Source organism: Xenia sp. Carnegie-2017, unplaced genomic scaffold (assembly GCF_021976095.1).
Source record: "Xenia sp. Carnegie-2017 unplaced genomic scaffold, XeniaSp_v1 HiC_scaffold_20, whole genome shotgun sequence".
NCBI lineage: Eukaryota > Metazoa > Cnidaria > Anthozoa > Malacalcyonacea > Xeniidae > Xenia > Xenia sp. Carnegie-2017.
In genome coordinates this window covers 2,719,626-2,743,463 of record NW_025813483.1, presented here as the reverse complement: position 1 = coordinate 2,743,463, position 23,838 = coordinate 2,719,626, and the positions used below count along the sequence as shown (strand labels likewise).

The window sequence follows — 23,838 nt, the reverse complement described above, 5'->3', positions numbered from 1 at the left end:
TCGAGAGACATTTTGGTGAACAATACCTTGCTCACATAGAGACATTTTGGTGAACAATACCTTTGCTCATTGGCATAGAGACATTTTGGTGAACAATACCTTTGCTCATTGGTGTAGAGACATTTTGGTGAACACTACCTTTGCTCATTGGCGTAGAGACATTTTGGTAAACACTACCTTTGCTCATTAGAGACATTTTGGTGAACACTACCTTTGCTCATTGGCGTAGAGACATTTTGGTGAACAATACCTTTGCTCATTGGTGTAGAGACATTTTGGTGAACACTACCTTTGCTCATTGGCGTAGAGACATTTTGGTGAACAATACCTTTGCTCATTGGCATAGAGACATTTTGGTGAACAATACAAGGGTTTGGAAGCTTCTGCATGACTACCCTTTTTTCAAACACACAAAGGGAGTTGAAGTAAGGTTTCATTTCTTTTTCTGATTTTTGAGTTTGTTTGAAGTATCAGTCATGTTAGCCTAATGAGAGGGTAATATTCATATGTGCATATTTACTAGATTCTAGTTCTACAAGCAATTTTAATTCAACAGATTATATGTAGCATATGAATTTATGAATATGAGTTTTTTGCCAATTATTAATTTGCCGCTGTCCATGAGTATGTATGCTGTAGCAAAACTGTCTGTTGAATCACAATTACTTAGAGAAAGATAATTAGTTTTTTGGTTTAATTTTTTCCAGCTAAAAGCAGAGTTGGAGCGTATTTTGGAGAAGAGTGATGTTGTGCCAGACATGAAGGAACGATGGAATTTGCACAAATATAAAATGCTGTTTGTTATTAAAAAGACAAAGCAAAAGAATGTCAGCAGTATCCTTGAAGAGCTGGAGGATTGTCCTATAGAAGATGAGAAAGGTTGGTGTAAAAATCAATAAGTTAAAATCCCTATTTATACTGAAGTGTTAATGCTTTAGAGAGTGATAATGGTAATATATTCATTCTATGCTATGTTGATTATTTTAGCAGTCAAGATAGAATATTACTGGATCATAAAACTAAATGGCATTTTCAAATCTTGAAAAAGTTTGACGTAAAATAATATTAAATATAAAATTCTATTTTCAATATGTTGATTAAATTTGCTTCATTCAGTAGCTAAATAATTGCAGGCTACCAACATGTATGAATTGCGTGCCAATTTTTTTAAATGTATGTCATTGTATTTAATAAACGCAGTGTTTTGGGAAATGTACCCAAAAGCCAAGAAATGAAAAGAAACGCGAATATTCATGATAACTACGATAAATAATGTTATGACAAATGGCTTCACTTGGCCCCAAATGTGGACACTGTTTTTTTTTCCAAACCAAAACGAAATGGGAGGGAAAACTGGCGGATCCGGTAAAAAACCCTCCAATAAAATTAAAAATTTAGAAGAATTGCCTCAAATTTTTGTAGTGTTTTATGATGTTTTATATTTTTGTTGTTTTCAATGATCCCGATGATCTACTTTAACATGCAGCGTAGTCAGATCGTGCGTCTTATACAGTCGTATAAAAAATTTAAATTTACGGAGCAATAAAAATGTGGGCTGACTACCCTATTGACACAGAAAATATTTTTTGTTCGTACAAAAGAAACGAAAACTTTTGTAGAGCACAAAAAATGAAATAGTGCAGAGTGTTAACAAAAATTGTAATCAATAGACGAAAAACGAAAACCAATAGCAGCCATATATAAATCATGTATAAAAATTATTCAGTACGTAGGGACCTGACCATTCACCTGTCCATAACAATTAAAAATAAAACGACTAAAGAGACGTTATGACTTGCATAAAAATAATTCTAGATGTCTGCTAGACTTTATTCCATTGAAATTTTCTACGTTGCCTCATTAATTAATAGCTGGCTTTTACTAGTGTGTTTTGTCAGAAAATTTAACAATTGTGAACATTTAGTTATACGGAAATTTTTAACGGTCGAATTTGAAAATGCGTTATACTGATAGACATTATGGATAAATAAATTAGCAAGTGGTGTATCTTTTAATAACGACGTTTGTTTCTTGGTGTTTCTGCCCGACTTCGTCGTTCATTCATTGTCCAGTTAGAAGGCCTACAGACATAGCTACTCTATGAAAAACACGTTATAAATGTCAGCATAATAAAGGAACAAAAACAGAAATTAATTAATACTTTAATACCTGATTTCCAAGGGTTGTCCTGGTCAGTTTGATCCAGGCGACTTGGTCGGTCTCTTCCTTTTTCACCGCGTAGTTTTTACGTTGTATTGTTGAAATTAATTGTAAAATTTTTATCTTAGTAATTCAATGAACCCTACTTGCATCATTGCAATTTTCTTAATAAACGTTAAATAAAATTACTAAAAAGTAGCGAGTGAAAGCCAGCTATTTTCTCATAGCAAGTGACATCTTTTACTGACACTTTTTTAAGTTTGGTGTTTTTCATCATTAAGTTTCAAATTATAAAAATAGACCATCAGGATCCTTTTTAACTGTCTCATGCAGTTACTCATACAAATTAATTTTAACACTTATATCTACTCAACTTACAAACCACAAGATATAGATCGTGTTTTTCCACTCGCTTGTTTTCCATCTTCGTAGAATGTAGTCCATTTTTATAGTGCAATCACTTCAATGTAAATGTTCATACGTACATATGCCGTTATGCGATGTCCATTCAACATGTCGATACCAATCCATACACGAAGTAAGGAGCATCATCAACCAATAAAGTAGCTACTGATATGATGAATCGCCATTTTGATATACTACAATTCACAATGCACTGTTATGGTAACTTCAAGCGAAGGAAAAGGGACCGCACTTCAATACCCCAGTTTTATCATTACTCAAAGAATGCTTAGTGCAGAGTTGATCTTCTGTGAGTATCAGTTGACCACCTTTAGGTGGGTTCATATAACAATGGGGCCCATCATCATTATATGAACAAACAACTGACATCAACAAAGAATCCAAACTACAAATGAACATTCTTGGCCATGAATCACCATGACACATGAGTAATGACAAACTAGTAAGAGTAATTGAAGTGAATGACACAGGTGGTAAAGGGACTTTCACAACTCCATTCTTGTGGGATCTACAATATAAGAAAATATGAAACACATGTATGAGATTTCATGATGAATAACTCTGTGTATGACGTTAGTTTGCGTTTTAAATTCTTAATCAGACATATTGAGAATGAACAAATTGTTATATGTTTTCTGTTTGACTATTTAAACGGTAGAACATTCACCTTCATTGCACGAATAGCTTTAGTGAGTTGAGTTTGAACGATGTAACAAGTTTCACACGATCAAAGACTTATAATCGTGATGAAAGCATTTTACAGTGGAAGCTTTCAAATTACGAGGCCTACACTAAGACCAGTTCATTATTCCATGTAACTCATACTTCTGTATTCGTCAGTAAAAAGACAGAATTTGCCTTTCTTTCTACAACGTTAAAGTGAGTAATTTTCTGTTGAAGTAAAACACACGAATTTAAATATGTTAACGTTTCTTTAATTGACGTCATGACTAAAATTATTATTGTGATTGCCTCCTTAGGAGCATGTCACCTTTCACAAAGACAACAAATAATCCTTCAATGCGTTTTTAAGGCCTGTTTCAAACATCGCATTTTACATGTGCTGAATGTTTTTGAGACAAAAGATAATAAGGATATTTATCTCATTATCTTTTGTTTTAAATGCAATGTTTGAAACATACCTTAAAAACGCATTGAAGGATTACTTGTTGTCTTTGTGAAAGGTGACATGCTCCTAAGGAGCCAATCACAATAATAATTTTAGTTATGACGTCAATTAAAGAAACGTTAACATGTTTAAATTCGTGTGTTTTACTTCAACAGAAAATTCAAAGTCAAATGACTACCGCTAAGGTTGTTGAAAGTTAAATATTCGCTGTGCAAATTATTTACCATCCAGTCATAGTGGACTTTGCTCTAAATTTGACAATTTACAAGGTGTAAATACTGTGAAATCAACTCTAAAATCACCCAAAAAACTTTTTCTCAATGACCAATGAACGAAAACTGTCGCTTTCAATTTCGCGTTGGAAATGGGCTCTTGGTAGATAAATGAAAAATGTGCCACAGGAAAACAAATAGTAAAATATCTTCGCAAAGTGAAAGTTTTAATGAGAAAAACATGTTATTTTATCATTATGAAAATGTTATTTATGTTCTTTTCACATGCTTTCCTTGACTTTGAAAAATGTTCAAAAAACAATAATTTTACATGGGTAAACAAAGAAATTATTCCCGTGAGATGAAACGTAACATGTAAAATTTACCTTCCATCTTTACTAAATGATGTTTGTCGAACGGCTGCTGTACATTTAGGATGAGAGAGAACTTTCTGCCTGCGTGGGAATTAAACAAATAAAATTGCATTAAGATGATGTATGTTGTTACCATTGAACATGGAACGCTACCTGAAGCAAATAATTAAAGCCAAATCTTACATCCAGACACGCGAGATTACACGCAGACACGCGTGTTTAGTGTCTCGAGATTCTCTCGCGGAGTGAAAATTGATTGACTACACATGTCCCTCAGAGACCTCGTTATCACCAGGACATCCTACTTGAGACATACGTAAAGGTTATCAGTCCATTTCCTCTTCATCCTCCAAACTGAAAGTGAAGAAGACAGCTACTAAAAACTTTAGAGAAGATTGATTGTTTTTCATTTAAGATGTTTACAGTGTTTGCACAGGATTATGAAAAGCAAGGAGACCTTTGGGAGAACTCGATCAGTGATGTCCAGAGTCAAAGGCTTGCACCTGCTCCAAAGTTCTCACAAACGTCTCCGAGGTTTGCATAAGCCTGTGTAAACACGAAAAACATCTTTTACTTCTTTTATAAAACAACGGTAATACAAAACAGACAAATTTAAAACAAATGTTTTAATTTTTCTTGTAACATGTATTCATGATTGATTTGGAAATTCTCTTTGATTGATTTTAATTGATTGAGCTCAGATAGGTTCGCTCATGCCAAGTTTGCTACTGTTAACTCAACTATAGACAAATCATAGTGATAGTAAGTGATACTTTACTTTCTACCATACAAACTATTGCAGAGAAACGAGCAAACAAGACAGAGACACAACACCAAATCAAACAACAACAAAAACTTGAACGTTTTTAAAACAAACTAAAACACGTGCAAGACATAAACATGACGATAACTGGGTGAGAAATATTTCTTCTCGCCCATTAGACGAAACTGAAACGCGACTACTATCTTACGGACTAAAAATTCCATAACACCTAGACAAATCCCGACTGAGACGATAGTATCAAGTGTCGAGGCTGTCCTAGCGTATCAAAGAGACTTGTCAGAGACAACCAAAGACGAGATCAGAAGCAGGATAGCCTCCACTTTCAATCGTCCTCTATACGTGACAACAACTTGACAAAGAACGAACAGCAAGCACTCAAACGACTAAAACACGACAACAACATCGTCATTTTACCAGCAGACAAAGGACGCGTGACTGTGGTCATGGACAGGAATGATTACTTTAACAAAATGGACGCACTTGTTAACGACAGACAAACGTACGAACAACTCAAACGAGACCCAACACCATCACTAGTACGCAAACTTAACAGCAAGATCTTCTCTATGAGAAAATCTAACATTATATCTGAACGTATTTACTATCGACTCAGATGTTCAGTACCACGACCATCCAGACTATACGGACTACCAAAACGTCACAAACCACAAATACCCATGCGACCAATTGTATCATTCTGTGGTTCGCCTACTTACGAACTTCCAAAGTACTTGACTAGCATACTGCAACCACTTACAAACAAATCAAAACACAAGCTACAATCCACTGAAACTTTCAAACTGTGCACTATACAAATACCGGACAACTATATACTAGTGTCTTTTGATGTGAAATCACTGTTCACCAGTATTCCACTCAATCTGGCACTTACTTGTACAAAAACCCTCATTACAAACACCAAGGACGTACTGCCATTACCGACAGAAGACATTATGGAGTTACTAGAGCTCTGCCTCACCTCGACTTACTTCCAATACAAAGGAACACACTACAAACAATTACATGGGACAGCAATGGGCTCGCCCGTTTCTGTTGTAGTTGCTGAAATTGTAATGCAATCTAAGAGGAACGGGCGCTCATGACTTACAAACATCCACTACCTTTTTGGTTTCGCTACGTAGATGACACAATCACAGCACTACATGCAGACGAGATTGATGACTTCCATACTCACATCAACAAACAGAACAGCCACATACAATTTACCAAAGATGTCGAAGAAAACGGAACTCTTCCTTTTCTCGACTGTTTGTAAAACATGACAATCAAAACTAGGAACAACAGTTTATCGCAAGCCAACACATACTGACCGACTACTAGACCAATCATCTTACAACCCTACATCACACAAAGCCACCACAATCAGAACATTAACAAGACGTGCACAAATCATATGTGATTCACCGGACGCTCTACAAAACGAAAACAACTATCTCAAACGTGTTTTTGACAAAAACAACTATAACTCTGACTTTATCAAATGCAACACTTACAAACCCAACGAACCCAACGAAACGAACAACTCAGTGACAACAGCAACGATACCTTACATCAAAGGTACGTCTGAGACTATCTCGCGTATCTTACGACCATACAACATACGTGTCGCACATAAACCAAATACGGCTAACCTGACGTTTACTCCTCATTTGACTCTGAAGATGACTACCGCTAAGGTTGTCGAAACGTCAGTCAACAACAACAAAAACAGTCCTTCTCAGGACTTTATTAACCTGGACGATCATCATTTACAAACATATAACGATACTCCCGGGTTCAAACCATTTACTTTATAGACAAATCAACGCACGCATTTTTCTGTCTTTATTTTATAAACAAAAATGGATACTTTTACCTTTGGGAATCATGTTCTTCTTCATCATCTTTCCAAAATGGCTGTGACATTAATATTGATTCTTTATCTTCATCAATATCTTCATCATGTTCATCATCACTACCTTCTTAATAAACAATAAAATAAAAAAGATTGATTGAAAAACTTCATATAAGACAAATTTTACTAAACACAAATGGAACTGTACACAATCACCATTGATATCCATGTCTAATCATGGCAGTGTGCAAATTAACGGTGTGCAATGTGCAATTTGCACATCGTTTTAGCTAAAATGAAAACAATTGCACATCACTTTTTCAAACGATATGCAAAAAACTTCATTATTGATTACTACCACATAAATTGAAAAAAGTTTTCAAGCTTAATCTTTACTGATCTTTACTTTATAAACGAGTGCGCTGCACGACATTAAAATCCATGTAGACACAATGTCATCAAATTCAAAGACGTTGTCACTGAGACTGGGAAGTCTGTCAACAGTCAACATACATGGTGCTTATATGCTTTTGACAATAGGGGTGTAATATATTATTAATGTCAATTTTTGCATTTGCGTTGTTTTGTAAACCGTTGCATACTGTTTTTGATATCATAGCTATTTTGAGTATTTTTGAGAAAATCAGGAAACATTTTGATTCTTAAAAAACAAAAAAGAACTTAAATAAGCCAAATTTGAAAAATAAACCAAAGGGAATTTCGATTTTAAATAAGTCTAACGTGAGAAAAAGAAACGAAATTTGGCTCAAAATATTAAGCCAAACTGGCGAACTTGAACAAATATGATGTTTTTTTATCGTAAGCAAACATCAAGGATGTTGCTGTTAATAATCAGAAAGAAAAAGTATATTCGGTTATTCTCTTTTTAATTTTGCACAAAAAAAGAGGAGAGAATAACATGCGCAAAAAACGTCTTTCATACATTTGTAACTGGATCAGCGATTGTAACGAAAAACACTGTCGTAAATCATGAATTTGTTCACGTTTAAAAATGTTAATTTAGCAATTAGCGCTTTGTAATAATTAACGTAATATCGATTTGATTATGCCTCTAAAGAAACACTTTTGTCAAAAAAAAATTGCACATCGTTTTTTCTCAACTAATTCGCACACTGAATACGATCTAACGACAAAAAAGTTGAATTTTTACCTACGTATTGTTAACTGTTAAGTAAAAGAAAATTAATAAAGGAGCAGTTGTACACATCTTCATGTAACGATGAAAATGTTTAAACTTAAGAAAACATGAAATTTTATGCACTAGAAAACAGCTGCATTGTGGGATATATAAGTCAGAGCCTCATAAATCATTACTGTGAGATATACAATGATGTGACATGTATTTTTTTGTACCTTACCTTGTGAAACAGGAAGAGCAACTTGTGAAGATAGTCCAATATCTCGTCTTCGTTGTCTTTCATCTTCCCACATAGCAGTTATACCAGGATTATGACCAATACAACCTTCATAAACATAATAAACTCATTAAAGATGTATAAACAGTAAAATGAAGACATAAAGATAAGTAAATTTTACTTTCAACATTTATTTGATTCAAGATGTCTTCAGCAATTACATCAACTTCAAGTTCACAACGACTGACTTTTTTCACAGTAGGATCCAGGCATAAATTTCTAAATAATGACAAATAACAAACATTAAAATGATGAATATCAACTGTAAAGATAGTTATCACAAAGAATCATTCCAAAGTTAAACTAATTTTTTAAATGTAAATTCTGTAATCTGGATTGAGCATTGACTCTAAATCTTGGGATAAATCATACACACATGTGTCAAATTTAGGATTAAGGATTTACACAAATCCTTTTGGTTTCAATTAATCTTCAAGTGTAAAATATATGAATCAGACAAACCTAGGAATAGTGTCTTCATTCCAGTGTTGAGATGAAGGAAAATTGAGAAATGAATTTGGAGATGAACCATGAAGTGGAATTGATTTATTATTATATGAAAGATTTTTATCTATAAAATTCAATTTGATGGTAAATAATCATTTGTGGTGTTAAATTTTTATAGAATGCTGAAAAAATCAATAATGAAACTTTCCTGTTTTTGAAGAAATTCCTCTAAAATGAACTTTTCTTACATGAAGTAAGTTCATACCATAAAGATTGTAATCAATTAGAAACTAAAATAAACAATATTTCAATATAATTCTTATAATGTAACTTAGTGAAAATATATAGAAGTTGGCCATCCAGGTAGGAAAAGACTAAAAAAGGTCAGTGGCATTAGTGTTGAATGACATTTTAACATTGTTAGCAGTAATCATCTCATCTAGATGTGAAAACATCAATCAAGACTACCCCAACAGTCCTTCTCAATACTGTAGTATCCTTTATGATCAACATCAACAAACATACAGCTATACTTCCACAATGTGTTCAAACCATTCACTTTATTGACAAAATGTTTTGCACATGAAATTTACAGCTATAATCCATAATGGAATGTTTTATTGGGCACCTGAGATCTGATGTATAATTATAGCAAAGTGGGCACCTATACATGCAAATGTTGCATCTCTGATGTCGGTAGAAAAGTCAGCCCATTTTTTACTCCTATGTACAATACAAATATTGCTTTAATCAATTACTTTGAAAAACAATGAATGAGATTAATTTCTAAAGAAATAAACAACAAACTTTGCAGGCCTTGCCCCCTGTCTGGTGCACAGTTTACAAACTAACCACTCCAGTCTGGGTTATAACAATCAAAGATGTGTTTTTCCTCATTAATAATAAAAACAATAATTACCTGTAGAATATAAGGAACATGAGCGTGTGGTTGAAATGACTTGTTCAATATAGCTCCATTCTGAAGAAGATCAACAAGTCTGAAAAAATGAAAAATTTTGATGTCGTTTTATGTTAGAACAACATGAAAAATATATCTTACTTGGGAATTATTCTTGGATTGTACAACTCCATCTTAATAAACTCTTCTTCGTTCTCATGATAACCATAAAATGGTCTAAAAATAAAATCATTTTGGGTGAATAATATTGAAACGTTATTGGGTCGAAAATGGAAGATTTTGTATTGTGATGTAAAGAAGAGAGTAAAAAGATTTAATAATAGTAAGCTTTGTCAACATGAGGAGAAAACAAGGAAAATAACACATTTTTTAACAATTTCAGTTTTATGAACATATTTCATAGAAGATGATGTTCTACCAAACGCAACTTGAACAGCAAAGTCTACACTTGTCGTAAATTGTTTCAGATATTTATCTGTGGGTTTAGTTCCATCGTAAGGTATGTATAAGTAAGAAAATACTTGATGAATATGAACACAAGTTTTCTGTCCACGAGGAGTTGAGCCAAATATCCTCAAAACAGGAACACGGTTAACATTCGCCTCGCGAAATTTAGAAAACAAAATATCTAAGCCATCTATAGGTTTTCCCACGTAAAAATCTGCATCTACAGTCCTAACAGAAAACATTCTGTTGTTCCAAGTAAGAAAATATATCGTCAATTAAGATTTTTGAAAGACGAAAGACGAGAGTTGAATCCGCCATATTTGTTTTAGATTATAGATTAGCCAATCAAAGATTTTATAATCAAACCCTTATACCAAGTCATCGTAATCACCTTTTGGGGATTAGATGGGATTTAGAAATTTTCCAAGGGTGAGCATGACTTTATAGACCTCGCTAGAAAGGCTCACGCGTTTGGCGTTAGAAAATATGCTCCCTAGAAGTTCATGTCTTTCTTCATGTCTAACTACGACATTGCATGTAAAGGATTTCCGCTTTCGTCGAGCAAAATAGTGTCCGCATCCTGATGTTTTTGGTCCCGTACACCCATGTCAATACTGAAAATTAATAATAGTTAAATGTGTACAACATTTATGAGTTGATTGAGTTAAACTGAAATTGAATTTGCAATAAAATTTCTAAATCAAACCCTGTCGTGTATATTTCAATTATAGCTAAAATATAAAATTTGCACATCTCATTTTATCGTCTCGCTGTTATGACCAGAATTCAATATTTTACAATAAAAACAGCAGGTGATTAAAATTTAGCATTTATTGAACATTCCAATTTCTTTATTATCAAGCAGAAGGAAGGGCATCACGTAGCTGGTTGCGTCTTCTTTAATCTTTCTAAATTTGTTAAGGTATGTTGATTATAAAGTTCACCTATCAGAGTGTAATTGTTTGTTCTTATATCCAGAATTTTGTTATATTTGTCATAAAAAACCTGAATGTCATTTTCGTGGTGGAATTCACACTTCATATGTTTTATATTGATACATCTGTTGATTTTGGTGGGATTTTCCCAATAACACATTGGATAATTTATCATTTCAAAATACTGACCTTTCTTGCATTATCACCAACAATTAATTTCGCTAGTCTTTTCAAATATCATTGGTACGGCAGGGCTAAAAAATCAACAAAATGAATCAAAATCATGACACGTCACAGAATTTCAGTTATGCATATCATAAATGCGGAATGATTTTAACTTTATCTAACATGGCTTTTATCAAGAAGAATTTTTTTCCTCTTTTATATAGTCATCTATCTCTTTATCTTATTCGTACCACAGATGATGACATAAAAACGTTTTGCTAGGTATGTCTTTAGAAGTTGCGCCTAATTGGAGTGAAAAGATCACTTCTTCACGTGATAGTACATGTGATTTTTTTCTGGTCTATATTTGTTCAACTTGTTGTAAGATAGACTATTTAAAATATTTGTTTGCGTCAAAAGTTCACAAAATGACAAAACTTTGTATGATGAAGTGTCAAGTCCAAACGTTATCAGTTTTGTAGTATCTATGATTACTGAGATGTTACAAAGTTATTCTAAATTAGAGACTTCGAGATTAATTACGCTGATATTCCCTTCTTAAATGAAGATTGCCCCTAAAATCTTGAGCCCCCCAACTTTTACTTGCTTCTCACGCCCCGGATCAAATTTTTTGTTTATCCGTATCAAAAGTTATCAAAAGGACAAAACTTCATTGACAACGTTTCAAAGTTGGAACGCTGAGAATTTCAGAGAAGCTCTGTTTATCGATTTTCTTAACTTCCTAAAATATAAATCTTTAATTTTTAAGCTATCTTACTTGTAAAAGCCCGGCTACTCGTCTTCCTTTATGATTATTTCAGTTAGTTTGCATGTAAGTCAGGATGTTCAATAATTGAAATAAATAATAGTAAACTGTGTAAGGTTTATTGGCATAAAGCTTCCAAGTCAAAACTTCTTTGTGTTTACTTCAGTAATAGCTAAAATAAAAAAATTGCATTTCATATTCTATTGGGTGTGACCAGAATTCAATATTTTACAATAAAAACAGCAGGTGATTGAAATTGAACATTTATTGAACATTCCAATTTCTTTATTATCAAGCAGAAGCAAGGGCATCACGTAGCTGGTTGCGTCTCCTTTAATCTATGAAAATTTGTTAAGGTATGCTGATTATAAAGTTTACCTTTCAGAGTGTCATTGTTCATTCTTATGTCTAGAACTACGCTTTATTTATCATAAAAACCTGAATGTCATTTTCGTGGTGGAATTCGCACTTTAAATGTTTTATATTGATACATCTGTTTATTTTCGTGAGATATTCTCAATAACACGTTGGATAATTTATCATTTCAAAATACTGACCTTTCTTGCAGTATCACCAACAATTAATTTCACTTTTCTTTTCAAATATTATTGGTAGGGCTAGAAAATCTACAAAATGAATCAAAATCATGACACGTCACAGAATTTCAGTTATGCATATCATAAATGCGGAATGATTTTAATTTTATCTAACATGGCTTTTATTAAGAAGAATTTTTTCCTCTTTTATATAGTCATCTATATATTTATCTTATTTTTGACACAGATGATGACATAAATACGTTTTCCTAGGTATGACTTTAAAATTGCGCCTTATTGGAGTAAAAAGCTCACTTTTCACGTGATAGTACACGTGATTTTTTCTGGTCTATATTTGTTCAACTTGTTGTAAGATAGACTATTTAAAATATTTGTTTGCGTCAAAAGTTCACAAAATGACAAAACTTTGCATGAAATATGTGTCAAGTCCAAACGCTATCAATTTTGAATTATCTCTGATTACTGAGATGTGACAAACTATTCAAAATTAGAGACTTCAAGATTAATTACTCTGATATTCCCTTCTTAAATAAAGATTGCCCCTAAAATCTTGAGCCCCCCAACTTTTACTTGCTTCTCACGCCCCTGATCAAATTATTTGTTTATCCGCATCAAAAGTTTACAAAATGACAAAACTTCATTGACAACGTTTCAAAGTTGGAACGCTGACAATTTTAGAGAAACTCTGTTTATCGATTTTCTTAACTTCCTGAAATATAAATCTTTAGTTTTTGAGCTATCTTGCTTTTAAAAGGCTGGCTGTCCGTCTTCCTTTATGATTATTGCAGATAGTTTGCATGTAAGCCAGGATGTCCAATAATTGAAATAAATAATAGTAAACTGTGAAAGGTTTATTGGCATAAAGAATCAAAGTCAAAACTTCTTTGTGTTTACTTCAGTCATAGCTAAAATAAAAAATTTGCATTTCATATTTTATTGGGTGTGAAGAGAATTCAATATTTTACAATAAAAACAGCAGGTGATTAAAATTGAACATTTAGTGAACATTCCAATTTCTTTATTATCAAGCAGAAGCAAGGGCATCACGTAGCTAGTTGCGTCTCCTTTAATCTTTCTAAATTTGTTAAGGTATGTTGATTATAAAGTTTACCTATCATAGTGTCATAGTTCTTATGACTAGAATTTTGTTATATTTGTCATAAAAAGCCGGAATGTCATTTTCGTGGTGGAATTCTTACTTCATATGTTTTATATTGATACATCTGTTGATTTTGGTGGGATTTTCCCAATAACACATTGGATAATTTATCATTTCAAAATACTGACCTTTCTTGCATTATCACCAACAATTAATTTCACTTGTCTTTTAAAATATCATTGGTACGGCAGGGCTAAAAATCAACAAAATGAATCAAAATCATGACATGTCACAGAATTTAAGTTATGCATATCATTATGTGCAATATTTTTAATTTTATCTAACATGGCTTTTATCAAGAAGAATTTTTTCCTCATTCATATAGTCATCTATCTATTTATTTTATTGCTAGCACAGATGATGACATAAAAACGTTTTGCTAGGTATGTCTTTAGGAATTGCGCTTACTTAGAGTGAAAAGCTCACTTCTTCACGTGATAGTACACGTGATTTTTTTTGGTCTATAATTGTTCAACTTGTTGTGAGATAGACTATTTAAAATATTTGTTTGCGTCCAAAGTTCACAAAATGACAATACTTTGCATGATGAACTGTCAAGTCCAAACGCCATCAATTTTGAAGTATCTCTGATTACTGTGATGTGGCAAAATTATTCTAAATTAGACACTTTGAGATTAATTACTCTGAAATTCAATTTTTAAATAAAGACTGCCCCTAAAATCTTGAGCCCCCCAACTTTTACTTGCTTCTCGCGCCCCTGATCAAATTATTTGTTTATCCGTATCAAAAGTTTACAAAATGACAAAACTTCATTAACCACGTTTCAAAGTTGGAACGCTGAGAATTTTAGAGAAGCTCTGTTTATCGATTTTCTTAACTTCCTAAATTATAAATCTTTAATTTTTGAGCTATCTTACTTATAAAAGGCTGGCTGCCCCGTCTTCCTTTATGATTATTTCAGTTAGTTTGCATGTAAGTCCGGATGTTCAATAATTGAAATAAATAATAGTAAACTGTGAAAGTCAAAATGACTCTGAAGATGACTATAAGGTTGTCGAAAGTCAGTCAACAAGACAAAACAGTCCTTTCAGGACTATACCAACTGGACGATCTACATTTTCAAACATGGAAAATATTCAAACCATTTACTTTATTGTGAAAGGTTTATTGGCATAAAGTTTCCAAGTCAAAACTTCTTTGTCTTTACTTCAGTCATATCTAATATAAAAAATTTGGGTTTCATATTTAATTGGTGATAAAAATTAAACACTTATTGAACATTCCAATTTCTTTATTATCAAACAGAAGCAAAGACATCACGTAGCTGGTTGGGTCTTCTTTAATCTTTCTAAATTTGTTAAGGTATGTTGATTATAAAGTTCACCTATCAGAGTGTAATTGTTTGTTCTTATGTCTAGAATTTTGTTATATTTTTCATAAAAAACCTGAATGTCATTTTCGTGGTGGAATTCGCGCTTCATATGTTTTATATTAATACATCTGTTGATTTTGGTGGGATTTTCCCAATAACACATTGGATAATTTATCATTTCAAAATACTGACCTTTCTTGCATTATCACCAACAATTAATTTCACTTGTCTTTTAAAATATCATTGGTACGGCAGGGCTAAAAATCAACAAAATGAATCAAAATCATGACACGTCACAGAATTTCAGTTATGCATATTTTTAATTTTATCTAACATGGCTTTTATCAAGAAGAATTTTTTCCTCATTCATATAGTCATCTATCTATTTATTTTATTGCTAGCACAGATGATGACATAAAAACGTTTTGCTAGGTATGTCTTTAGGAATTGCGCTTACTTAGAGTGAAAAGCTCACTTCTTCACGTGATAGTACACGTGATTTTTTTTGGTCTATAATTGTTCAACTTGTTGTGAGATAGACTATTTAAAATATTTGTTTGCGTCCAAAGTTCACAAAATGACAATACTTTGCATGATGAACTGTCAAGTCCAAACGCCATCAATTTTGAAGTATCTCTGATTACTGTGATGTGGCAAAATTATTCTAAATTAAACACTTTGAGATTAATTACTCTGAAATTCAATTTTTAAATAAAGACTGCCCCTAAAATCTTGAGCCCCCCAACTTTTACTTGCTTCTCGCGCCCCTGATCAAATTATTTGTTTATCCGTATCAAAAGTTTACAAAATGACAAAACTTCATTAACCACGTTTCAAAGTTGGAACGCTGAGAATTTTAGAGAAGCTCTGTTTATCGATTTTCTTAACTTCCTAAATTATAAATCTTTAATTTTTGAGCTATCTTACTTATAAAAGGCTGGCTGCCCCGTCTTCCTTTATGATTATTTCAGTTAGTTTGCATGTAAGTCCGGATGTTCAATAATTGAAATAAATAATAGTAAACTGTGAAAGTCAAAATGACTCTGAAGATGACTACCGCTAAGGTTGTCGAAACGTCAGTCAACAACGACAAAAACAGTCCTTCTCAGGACTATACCAACCTGGACGATCTACATTTTCAAACATGGAACGATACTCCCGGGTTCAAACCATTTACTTTATTGTGAAAGGTTTATTGGCATAAAGCTTCCAAGTCAAAACTTCTTTGTCTTTACTTCAGTCATATCTAATATAAAAAATTTGGGTTTCATATTTAATTGGTGATAAAAATTAAACACTTATTGAACATTCCAATTTCTTTATTATCAAACAGAAGCAAAGACATCACGTAGCTGGTTGGGTCTTCTTTAATCTTTCTAAATTTGTTAAGGTATGTTGATTATAAAGTTCACCTATCAGAGTGTAATTGTTTGTTCTTATGTCTAGAATTTTGTTATATTTTTCATAAAAAACGTGAATGTCATTTTCGTGGTGGAATTCGCGCTTCATATGTTTTATATTGATACCTCTGTTGATTTTGGTGGGATTTTCCCAATAACACATTGGATAATTTATCATTTCAAAATACTGACCTTTCTTGCATTATCACCAACAATTAATTTCACTTGTCTTTTAAAATATCATTGGTACGGCAGGGCTAAAAATCAACAAAATGAATCAAAATCATGACACATCACAGAATTTAAGTTATGCATATCATTATGTGCAATATTTTTAATTTTATCTAACATGGCTTTTATCAAGAAGAATTTTTTCCTCATTCATATAGTCATCTATCTATTTATTTTATTGCTAGCACAGATGATGACATAAAAACGTTTTGCTAGGTATGTCTTTAGGAATTGCGCTTACTTAGAGTGAAAAGCTCACTTCTTCACGTGATAGTACACGTGATTTTTTTTGGTCTATAATTGTTCAACTTGTTGTGAGATAGACTATTTAAAATATTTGTTTGCGTCCAAAGTTGACAAAATGACAATACTTTGCATGATGAACTGTCAAGTCCAAACGCCATCAATTTTGAAGTATCTCTGATTACTGAGATTTTGGCAAAATTATTCTAATTTAGAGACTTTGAGATTAATTACTCTGAAATTCCCTTCTTAAATAACGATTGCCCCTGAAATCTTGAGCCCCCCAACTTTTACTTGCTTCTTACGCCCCTGATCAGATTATTTGTTTATCCGTATCAAAAGTTTACAAAATGACAAAACTTCATTAACCACGTTTCAAAGTTGGAACGCTGAGAATTTTAGAGAAGCTCTGTTTATCGATTTTCTTAACTTCCTAAATTATAAATCTTTAATTTTTGAGCTATCTTACTTATAAAAGGCTGGCTGCCTGTCTTCCTTTATGATTATTTCAGTTAGTTTGCATGTAAGTCCGGATGTTCAATAATTGAAATAAATAATAGTAAACTGTGAAAGTCAAAATGACTTGAAGATGACTACCGCTGTCGAAACGTCAGTCAACAAGACAAAACAGTCCTTCAGGATATACCAACCTACGATCTACATTTCAAACATAAATACTTTCAAACCATTTACTTTATTGTGAAAGGTTTATTTAAAGCTTCAAGTCAAAACTTCTTTGTCTTTACTTCAGTCATATCTAATATAAAAATTTGGGTTTCATATTTAATTGGTGATAAAAATTAAACACTTATTGAACATTCCAATTTCTTTATTATCAAACAGAAGCAAAGACATCACGTAGCTGGTTGGGTCTTCTTTAATCTTTCTAAATTTGTTAAGGTATGTTGATTATAAAGTTCACCTATCAGAGTGTAATTGTTTGTTCTTATGTCTAGAATTTTGTTATATTTTTCATAAAAAACGTGAATGTCATTTTCGTGGTGGAATTCGCGCTTCATATGTTTTATATTGATACCTCTGTTGATTTTGGTGGGATTTTCCCAATAACACATTGGATAATTTATCATTTCAAAATACTGACCTTTCTTGCATTATCACCAACAATTAATTTCACTTGTCTTTTAAAATATCATTGGTACGGCAGGGCTAAAAATCAACAAAATGAATCAAAATCATGACACGTCACAGAATTTAAGTTATGCATATCATTATGTGCAATATTTTTAATTTTATCTAACATGGCTTTTATCAAGAAGAATTTTTTCCTCATTCATATAGTCATCTATCTATTTATTTTATTGCTAGCACAGATGATGACATAAAAACGTTTTGCTAGGTATGTCTTTAGGAATTGCGCTTACTTAGAGTGAAAAGCTCACTTCTTCACGTGATAGTACACGTGATTTTTTTTGGTCTATAATTGTTCAACTTGTTGTGAGATAGACTATTTAAAATATTTGTTTGCGTCAAAGTTCACAAAATGACAATACTTTGCATGATGAACTGTCAAGTCCAAACGCCATCAATTTTGAAGTATCTCTGATTACTGAGATGTGACAAAATTATTCTAAATTAGAGACTTTGAGATTAATTACTCTGAAATTCAATTTTTAAATAAAGACTGCCCCTAAAATCTTGAGCCCCCAACTTTTACTTTGCTTCACGCCCCTGATCAAATTATTTGTTTATCCGTATCAAAAGTTTACAAAATGACAAAACTTCATTAACCACGTTTCAAAGTTGGAACGCTGAGAATTTTAGAGAAGCTCTGTTTATCGATTTTCTTAACTTCCTAAATTATAAATCTTTAATTTTTGAGCTATCTTACTTATAAAAGGCTGGCTGCCCCGTCTTCCTTTATGATTATTTCAGTTAGTTTGCATGTAAGTCCGGATGTTCAATAATTGAAATAAATAATAGTAAACTGTGAAAGTCAAAATGACTCTGAAGATGACTACCGCTAAGGTTGTCGAAACGTCAGTCAACAACGACAAAAACAGTCCTTCTCAGGACTATACCAACCTGGACGATCTACATTTTCAAACATGGAACGATACTCCAGGGTTCAAACCATTTACTTTATTGTGAAAGGTTTATTGGCATAAAGCTTCCAAGTCAAAACTTCTTTGTCTTTACTTCAGTCATATCTAATATAAAAAATTTGGGTTTCATATTTAATTGGTGATAAAAATTAAACACTTATTGAACATTCCAATTTCTTTATTATCAAACAGAAGCAAAGACATCACGTAGCTGGTTGGGTCTTCTTTAATCTTTCTAAATTTGTTAAGGTATGTTGATTATAAAGTTCACCTATCAGAGTGTAATTGTTTGTTCTTATGTCTAGAATTTTGTTATATTTTTCATAAAAAACCTGAATGTCATTTTCGTGGTGGAATTTGCGCTTCATATGTTTTATATTGATACCTCTGTTGATTTTGGTGGGATTTTCTCAATAACACATTGGATTATTTATCTATTTAAAATACTGACCTTTCTTGCATTATCACCAACAATTAATTTCGCTTGCCTTTTCAAATATCATTGGTTGGGCAGGGCTAAAAAATGAACTAAGTGAATCAAAATTATGACATGTCACAGAATTTCAGTTATGCATATCATAAATGTGGAATGATTTTATTTTTATCTAACTTGGCTTTTTTCAAGAAGAATGTTTCTCCTCTTTTATACAGTCATTTATCTATTTATCTTTATCGTACCACAGATAATGACATAAAAACGTTTTGCTAGGTATGTCTTTAGAAATTGCGCCTAATTGGAGTGAAAAGATCACTCTTCACGTGATAGTACACGTGACTTTTTTCTGGTCTATATTTGTTCAACTTGTTGTAAGATAGACTATTTAAAATATTTGTTTGCGTCAAAAATTCACAAAATGACAAAACTTTGTATGATGAACTGTCAAGTCCAAACTTTATCAGTTTTGTAGTATCTCTGATTACTGAGATGTGACAAAATTATTCTAAATTAGAGACTTCGAGATTGATTACTCTGATATTCCCTTCTTAAATAAAGACTGCCCCTAAAATCTTGAGCCCCCCAACTTTTACTTGCTTCTCACGCCCCTGATCAAATTATTTGTTTATCCGTATCAAAAGTTTACAAAATGACAAAACTTCTTTGACCACGTTTCAAAGTTGAAACGCTGACAATTTCAGAAAAGCTCTGTTTATCGATTTTCTTAACTTCCTAAATTATAAATCTTTAATTTTTGAGCTATCTTACTTGTAAAAGCCCGGCTGCTTATCTTCCTTTATGATTATTTCAGTTAGTTTGCATGTAAGTCAGGATGTAAAATAATTGAAATAAATTATAGTAAACTGTGAAAGCTTTATTGGCATAAAGCTTCCAAGACAAAACTTCCTTGTGTTTACTTCAGTCACAGCTAAAATAAAAAATTTGCATTTCATATTCTATTGGGTATGAACAGGATTCAATATTTTACAATAAAAACAGCAGGTGATTAAAATCAAGTATTTATTTAACATTCCAATTTCTTTATTATCAAGCAAAAGCAAACACATCATGTAGTTGATTGCGTCATTTTTAATCTTTTTGAATTTGTGAAGGTATGTTGATTTTAAAGTTTACTCCCTTTATGTGATGGTGTATTTTAACCTTCTGATTTAATGTTTCGTGTCCATGTATCAATTGTTTTGTTTTGATGTCACGAATATCGTAGTTAAATATAACTCATAAATTACTTCCTCGCCACGTATGTTTTATATGGATAACAATTCTTAAGTTTTGTGAGATTTTCAAACACAGATAAATTTTGAATGATTTACACTGTGAAAATACCGACTTTTCCCACATTTATACCAATTAAACAAAATATATTTACAACATTAGTGTTTAGTGCAAATGTTATCGTTGTATTTTTGATATATATAACTATAAAGTGATCAATTGTCAAAGATTTTCATGATAAATTTATGTGCCCTGTGCATAGAAATTTCAATTCAACCGAAGATGACTTTCATTCAAATACTATAGTTAATCAATCTGTTGTATTTTTCGGAAACAAATTCTACAGTTATTTAAATTGAATAACAACTATCGTTCTTATCTGTTTAAATAACACGTCGACGCTTGCTGGTAAAATTATAAAAAAGTGTAATTAAAACTAACAACTTGCCCTCCCAGTGTCAACAAGACCATGTAATAAACTGAACTATATAAATATCTTTTAACTATTGAATATTTCTTCTCGCAAACTATCAACACTCCCACTTGATGGTTGTGCGAGAAATTTCGTCTTTAAACTAAATAAACATTTAATAGAGTTCTAAACTTTTCGAAGGTTGGCTTGGGCAATGCCTTTGTCATTATGTCAGCGATCATCCTTTCGGTTGGAGAATATTCCACTTTAATTTCCTTTGACGAAATCCTTTCACGAATAAACTGATGACATATATCTATGTGTTTAGTACGTTTGTAAGGGCTTGGGTTTTTGGTTAACTCTAGCGCACCTTGATTATCTTCAAAAATAATGATGGGCGTCTTCGTGTTTAATCCCAAATCGCTCCAAACATTCACAACCAAATCGCTTTTTGCGTTGTTATAGACAATGCAACATATTCTGCCTCAATAAAAGATTTGGCAACAGTACCTTGCTTCTTACTTGACCAACTCACTGTGTTTACTCCAAGTTTAAAACGTGATCTGATGTAGATCTTCTTGAATCTATATCTTCCGCCCGTTCGGAATCTGAAAATTCAACTAATTTGGGGTCATCATCAGCGGTATCCTTCAGTCCATAATTTAACGTTCCTTTTAGATAGCAAAGAGCACGCTTCACCCCGATCCAATGATCATTGCTTGGTTTTGCCATGTATTTAGATAGGACATTTACGGCTGCTCTGATATCGGGACTGGTAATTACTGATAAATATGTTAAGCATCCTATATTTTGTTAATATGTCTGCACATCAACAAACCTTCTCGCTTTTTTGCACTTCGTGAGATTTCTTACCATTTTCCATCGGTGTGGACATCGATTTGCACGATTTCATACCAAATCTTGTCAATATCTTTTCCATATAATTTCGTTGACTTATTGTTATTGTCTTCGCCTTGCGATCATGATTGATCAGCATTCCTAATAAGAAGTGAACTTCTCCACGATCATCCATCCTGAATTTTTGGCATAGTGCTTGTTTTCCTGCATTAAGCATATCGACATCGTTGGACACTGGCAATATATCGTCGACGTAAACTCCTAGAATCACAAAACTAATGTGCCCATTGTCCTTCTTTACTGATTTAACATATTTAAATCCGTCTGCATTATTCTTTCGATAACCAATTGATAATAGGTATTTGTCAAGCGTATCATACCAACTTCGAGTCGATTGCTTGAGGCCATAAATGCTTTTATTTAATCTGCATACGTGATTAGGTTTCCGTGGATCAACGAATTCATCTGGTTGAGACATATAAATTTCGTAATCTATATTGCCGTTTAGAAACGCTGTTTTGACATCCATCTGGTGGAATTCAAGATTCTGAGCATTTCCCATGGATAGCAAGGATCTGATTAACGGGTATTTGGCAACGAGAGAAAATACTTCTTTGTAATCTGTTCCTTTCGATTGTGAGTATCCTTGTGCAACCAGTCTGGCTTTACATCTGTCAACGGATCCATTTTCAGTCCTCTTTACCTTAAAAACCCATTTTGAACCGATGAAGTTCTTCTCTTGCGATGGTGCAACCAATTCCCGAGTGTTATTTTCCAAAAGAGATGAGTATTCTTCTGTCATGGCATTCTTCCATAATTCTGCATGCTTTCCATTCAGTGCTTCATTAACGCTTTTAGGATCATCTATGTCTGAAATCAGCGATTCAGCAACTTGATATGCGTCTTCACGAAATCGATGAGGGATTTTTCTTTCTCTTGTTTGTCCTAAATTCCTTACACCTTCCATAAATGAATTTTCGTATGTCTTTTGAATTGGTGGTTCTACATTTTCTCCCACTTGCTCAGTATCTTCTCTGCTTGAGCATTGTTCATCATTTATAGTCATCCTTTGTTGAAACTGTGTCGCTTGCTCTTCTGCATCAGTTGTATCAGCATTTTCGTTGGTTCCTTCATTCTGTTTTTCTTCTGATGTTACATCTTCTTCGTCCATATGAACGACGGTATCGCTTAACATATCGACATTCCTCTGCTGTGATTGTTCAGCAAAAGGAAATTTGTTTTCAAGAAATACTACGTCTCTAATGATTGTAAAACGGTTTCGGTTTAAGTCAAATACCTTGTATCCTTTAGTGCTCGAGGGATATCTGACAAAGATTGCTTCGTTTGATTTTTGATTAAGCTTCTGACGATTACAGCTTTGGACGTGTAAAAAACATGTGCATCCAAATTCCTTAAGGTTTGAAAGATCAGGCCTCTCTCCAAATAAGCATTCAAATGGTGTTTTGTTCATTAATGTAGCTGTGGCACTTCGATTATGAAGATAAATGGCGGTATTACAAGCTTCCACCTAAAAGTTCATTGGCAATGCAGCAGTGTATATCATTGACCTGGCAGATTCCAACGTTGTACGGTTGAGACGCTCTGCCACTCCGTTCTGTTCTGGGCAATATGGGCTTGTGAATTCTTGATTTATTCCTTCGTTAGCGCAATAATTGATGAAATCGTTTGATGTGTATTCCCCACCATTGTCACTCCTTGAGATCTTCACATGTCGTTTGTTTGAACTCTGGTTTTTCATATTATTAACAAATTCTTTAAACTTTGCGAGTACTTCACTCTTGCGCTTGATGAAATATGCAACTTCAAGCCGTGAATAGTCGTCAATAAATGTTACCATATA

General features: G+C 32.8%; 2 protein-coding genes and 3 long non-coding RNA genes across 6 annotated transcripts in view; 1 reads left to right on the top strand and 4 right to left on the bottom strand.

Annotated features, from left to right (window-relative positions):
• Positions 1–23,838, top strand: part of LOC124442435 — a gene marked incomplete at its 3' end in the record, with an annotated part of 84,335 nt that overhangs the window by 56,736 nt on the left and 3,761 nt on the right. Inside the window, exons 4-10 of the mRNA XM_046992932.1 lie at positions 11,052–11,108; positions 13,639–13,698; positions 15,035–15,091; positions 16,435–16,491; positions 17,819–17,875; positions 19,231–19,287; positions 20,527–20,586. The remainder of the gene's footprint in view (positions 1–11,051; positions 11,109–13,638; positions 13,699–15,034; positions 15,092–16,434; positions 16,492–17,818; positions 17,876–19,230; positions 19,288–20,526; positions 20,587–23,838) is intronic.
• Positions 1,442–2,232, bottom strand: LOC124442441. The gene is made up of 2 exons (XR_006947247.1): positions 2,170–2,232; positions 1,442–2,098 (listed from the first exon to the last, which is right to left on the bottom strand). It is a non-coding gene; the product is annotated as an uncharacterized LOC124442441 (long non-coding RNA).
• LOC124442442 lies at positions 3,062–4,491 on the bottom strand. The gene is made up of 3 exons (XR_006947248.1): positions 4,452–4,491; positions 4,311–4,379; positions 3,062–3,091 (listed from the first exon to the last, which is right to left on the bottom strand). It is a non-coding gene; the product is annotated as an uncharacterized LOC124442442 (long non-coding RNA).
• LOC124442437 (DNA polymerase zeta catalytic subunit-like) lies at positions 4,576–15,324 on the bottom strand. Of its 2 annotated transcripts, none has more exons than XM_046992934.1 (9): positions 15,294–15,324; positions 9,881–9,955; positions 9,740–9,818; positions 9,029–9,110; positions 8,836–8,944; positions 8,495–8,592; positions 8,317–8,421; positions 6,959–7,064; positions 4,576–4,652 (listed from the first exon to the last, which is right to left on the bottom strand). In XM_046992934.1, the coding sequence occupies exons 1-9, from the start codon at positions 15,302–15,304 to the stop codon at positions 4,625–4,627; spliced, it is 693 nt and encodes a 230-aa protein (XP_046848890.1). In that variant the 5' UTR covers positions 15,305–15,324; the 3' UTR covers positions 4,576–4,624. The 2 variants fall into 2 exon arrangements, with proteins under 2 accessions (XP_046848890.1, XP_046848891.1); XM_046992935.1 differs by having other exon boundaries at positions 4,577–4,652; positions 6,959–7,061.
• Positions 12,112–12,982, bottom strand: LOC124442443. The gene is made up of 2 exons (XR_006947249.1): positions 12,610–12,982; positions 12,112–12,224 (listed from the first exon to the last, which is right to left on the bottom strand). It is a non-coding gene; the product is annotated as an uncharacterized LOC124442443 (long non-coding RNA).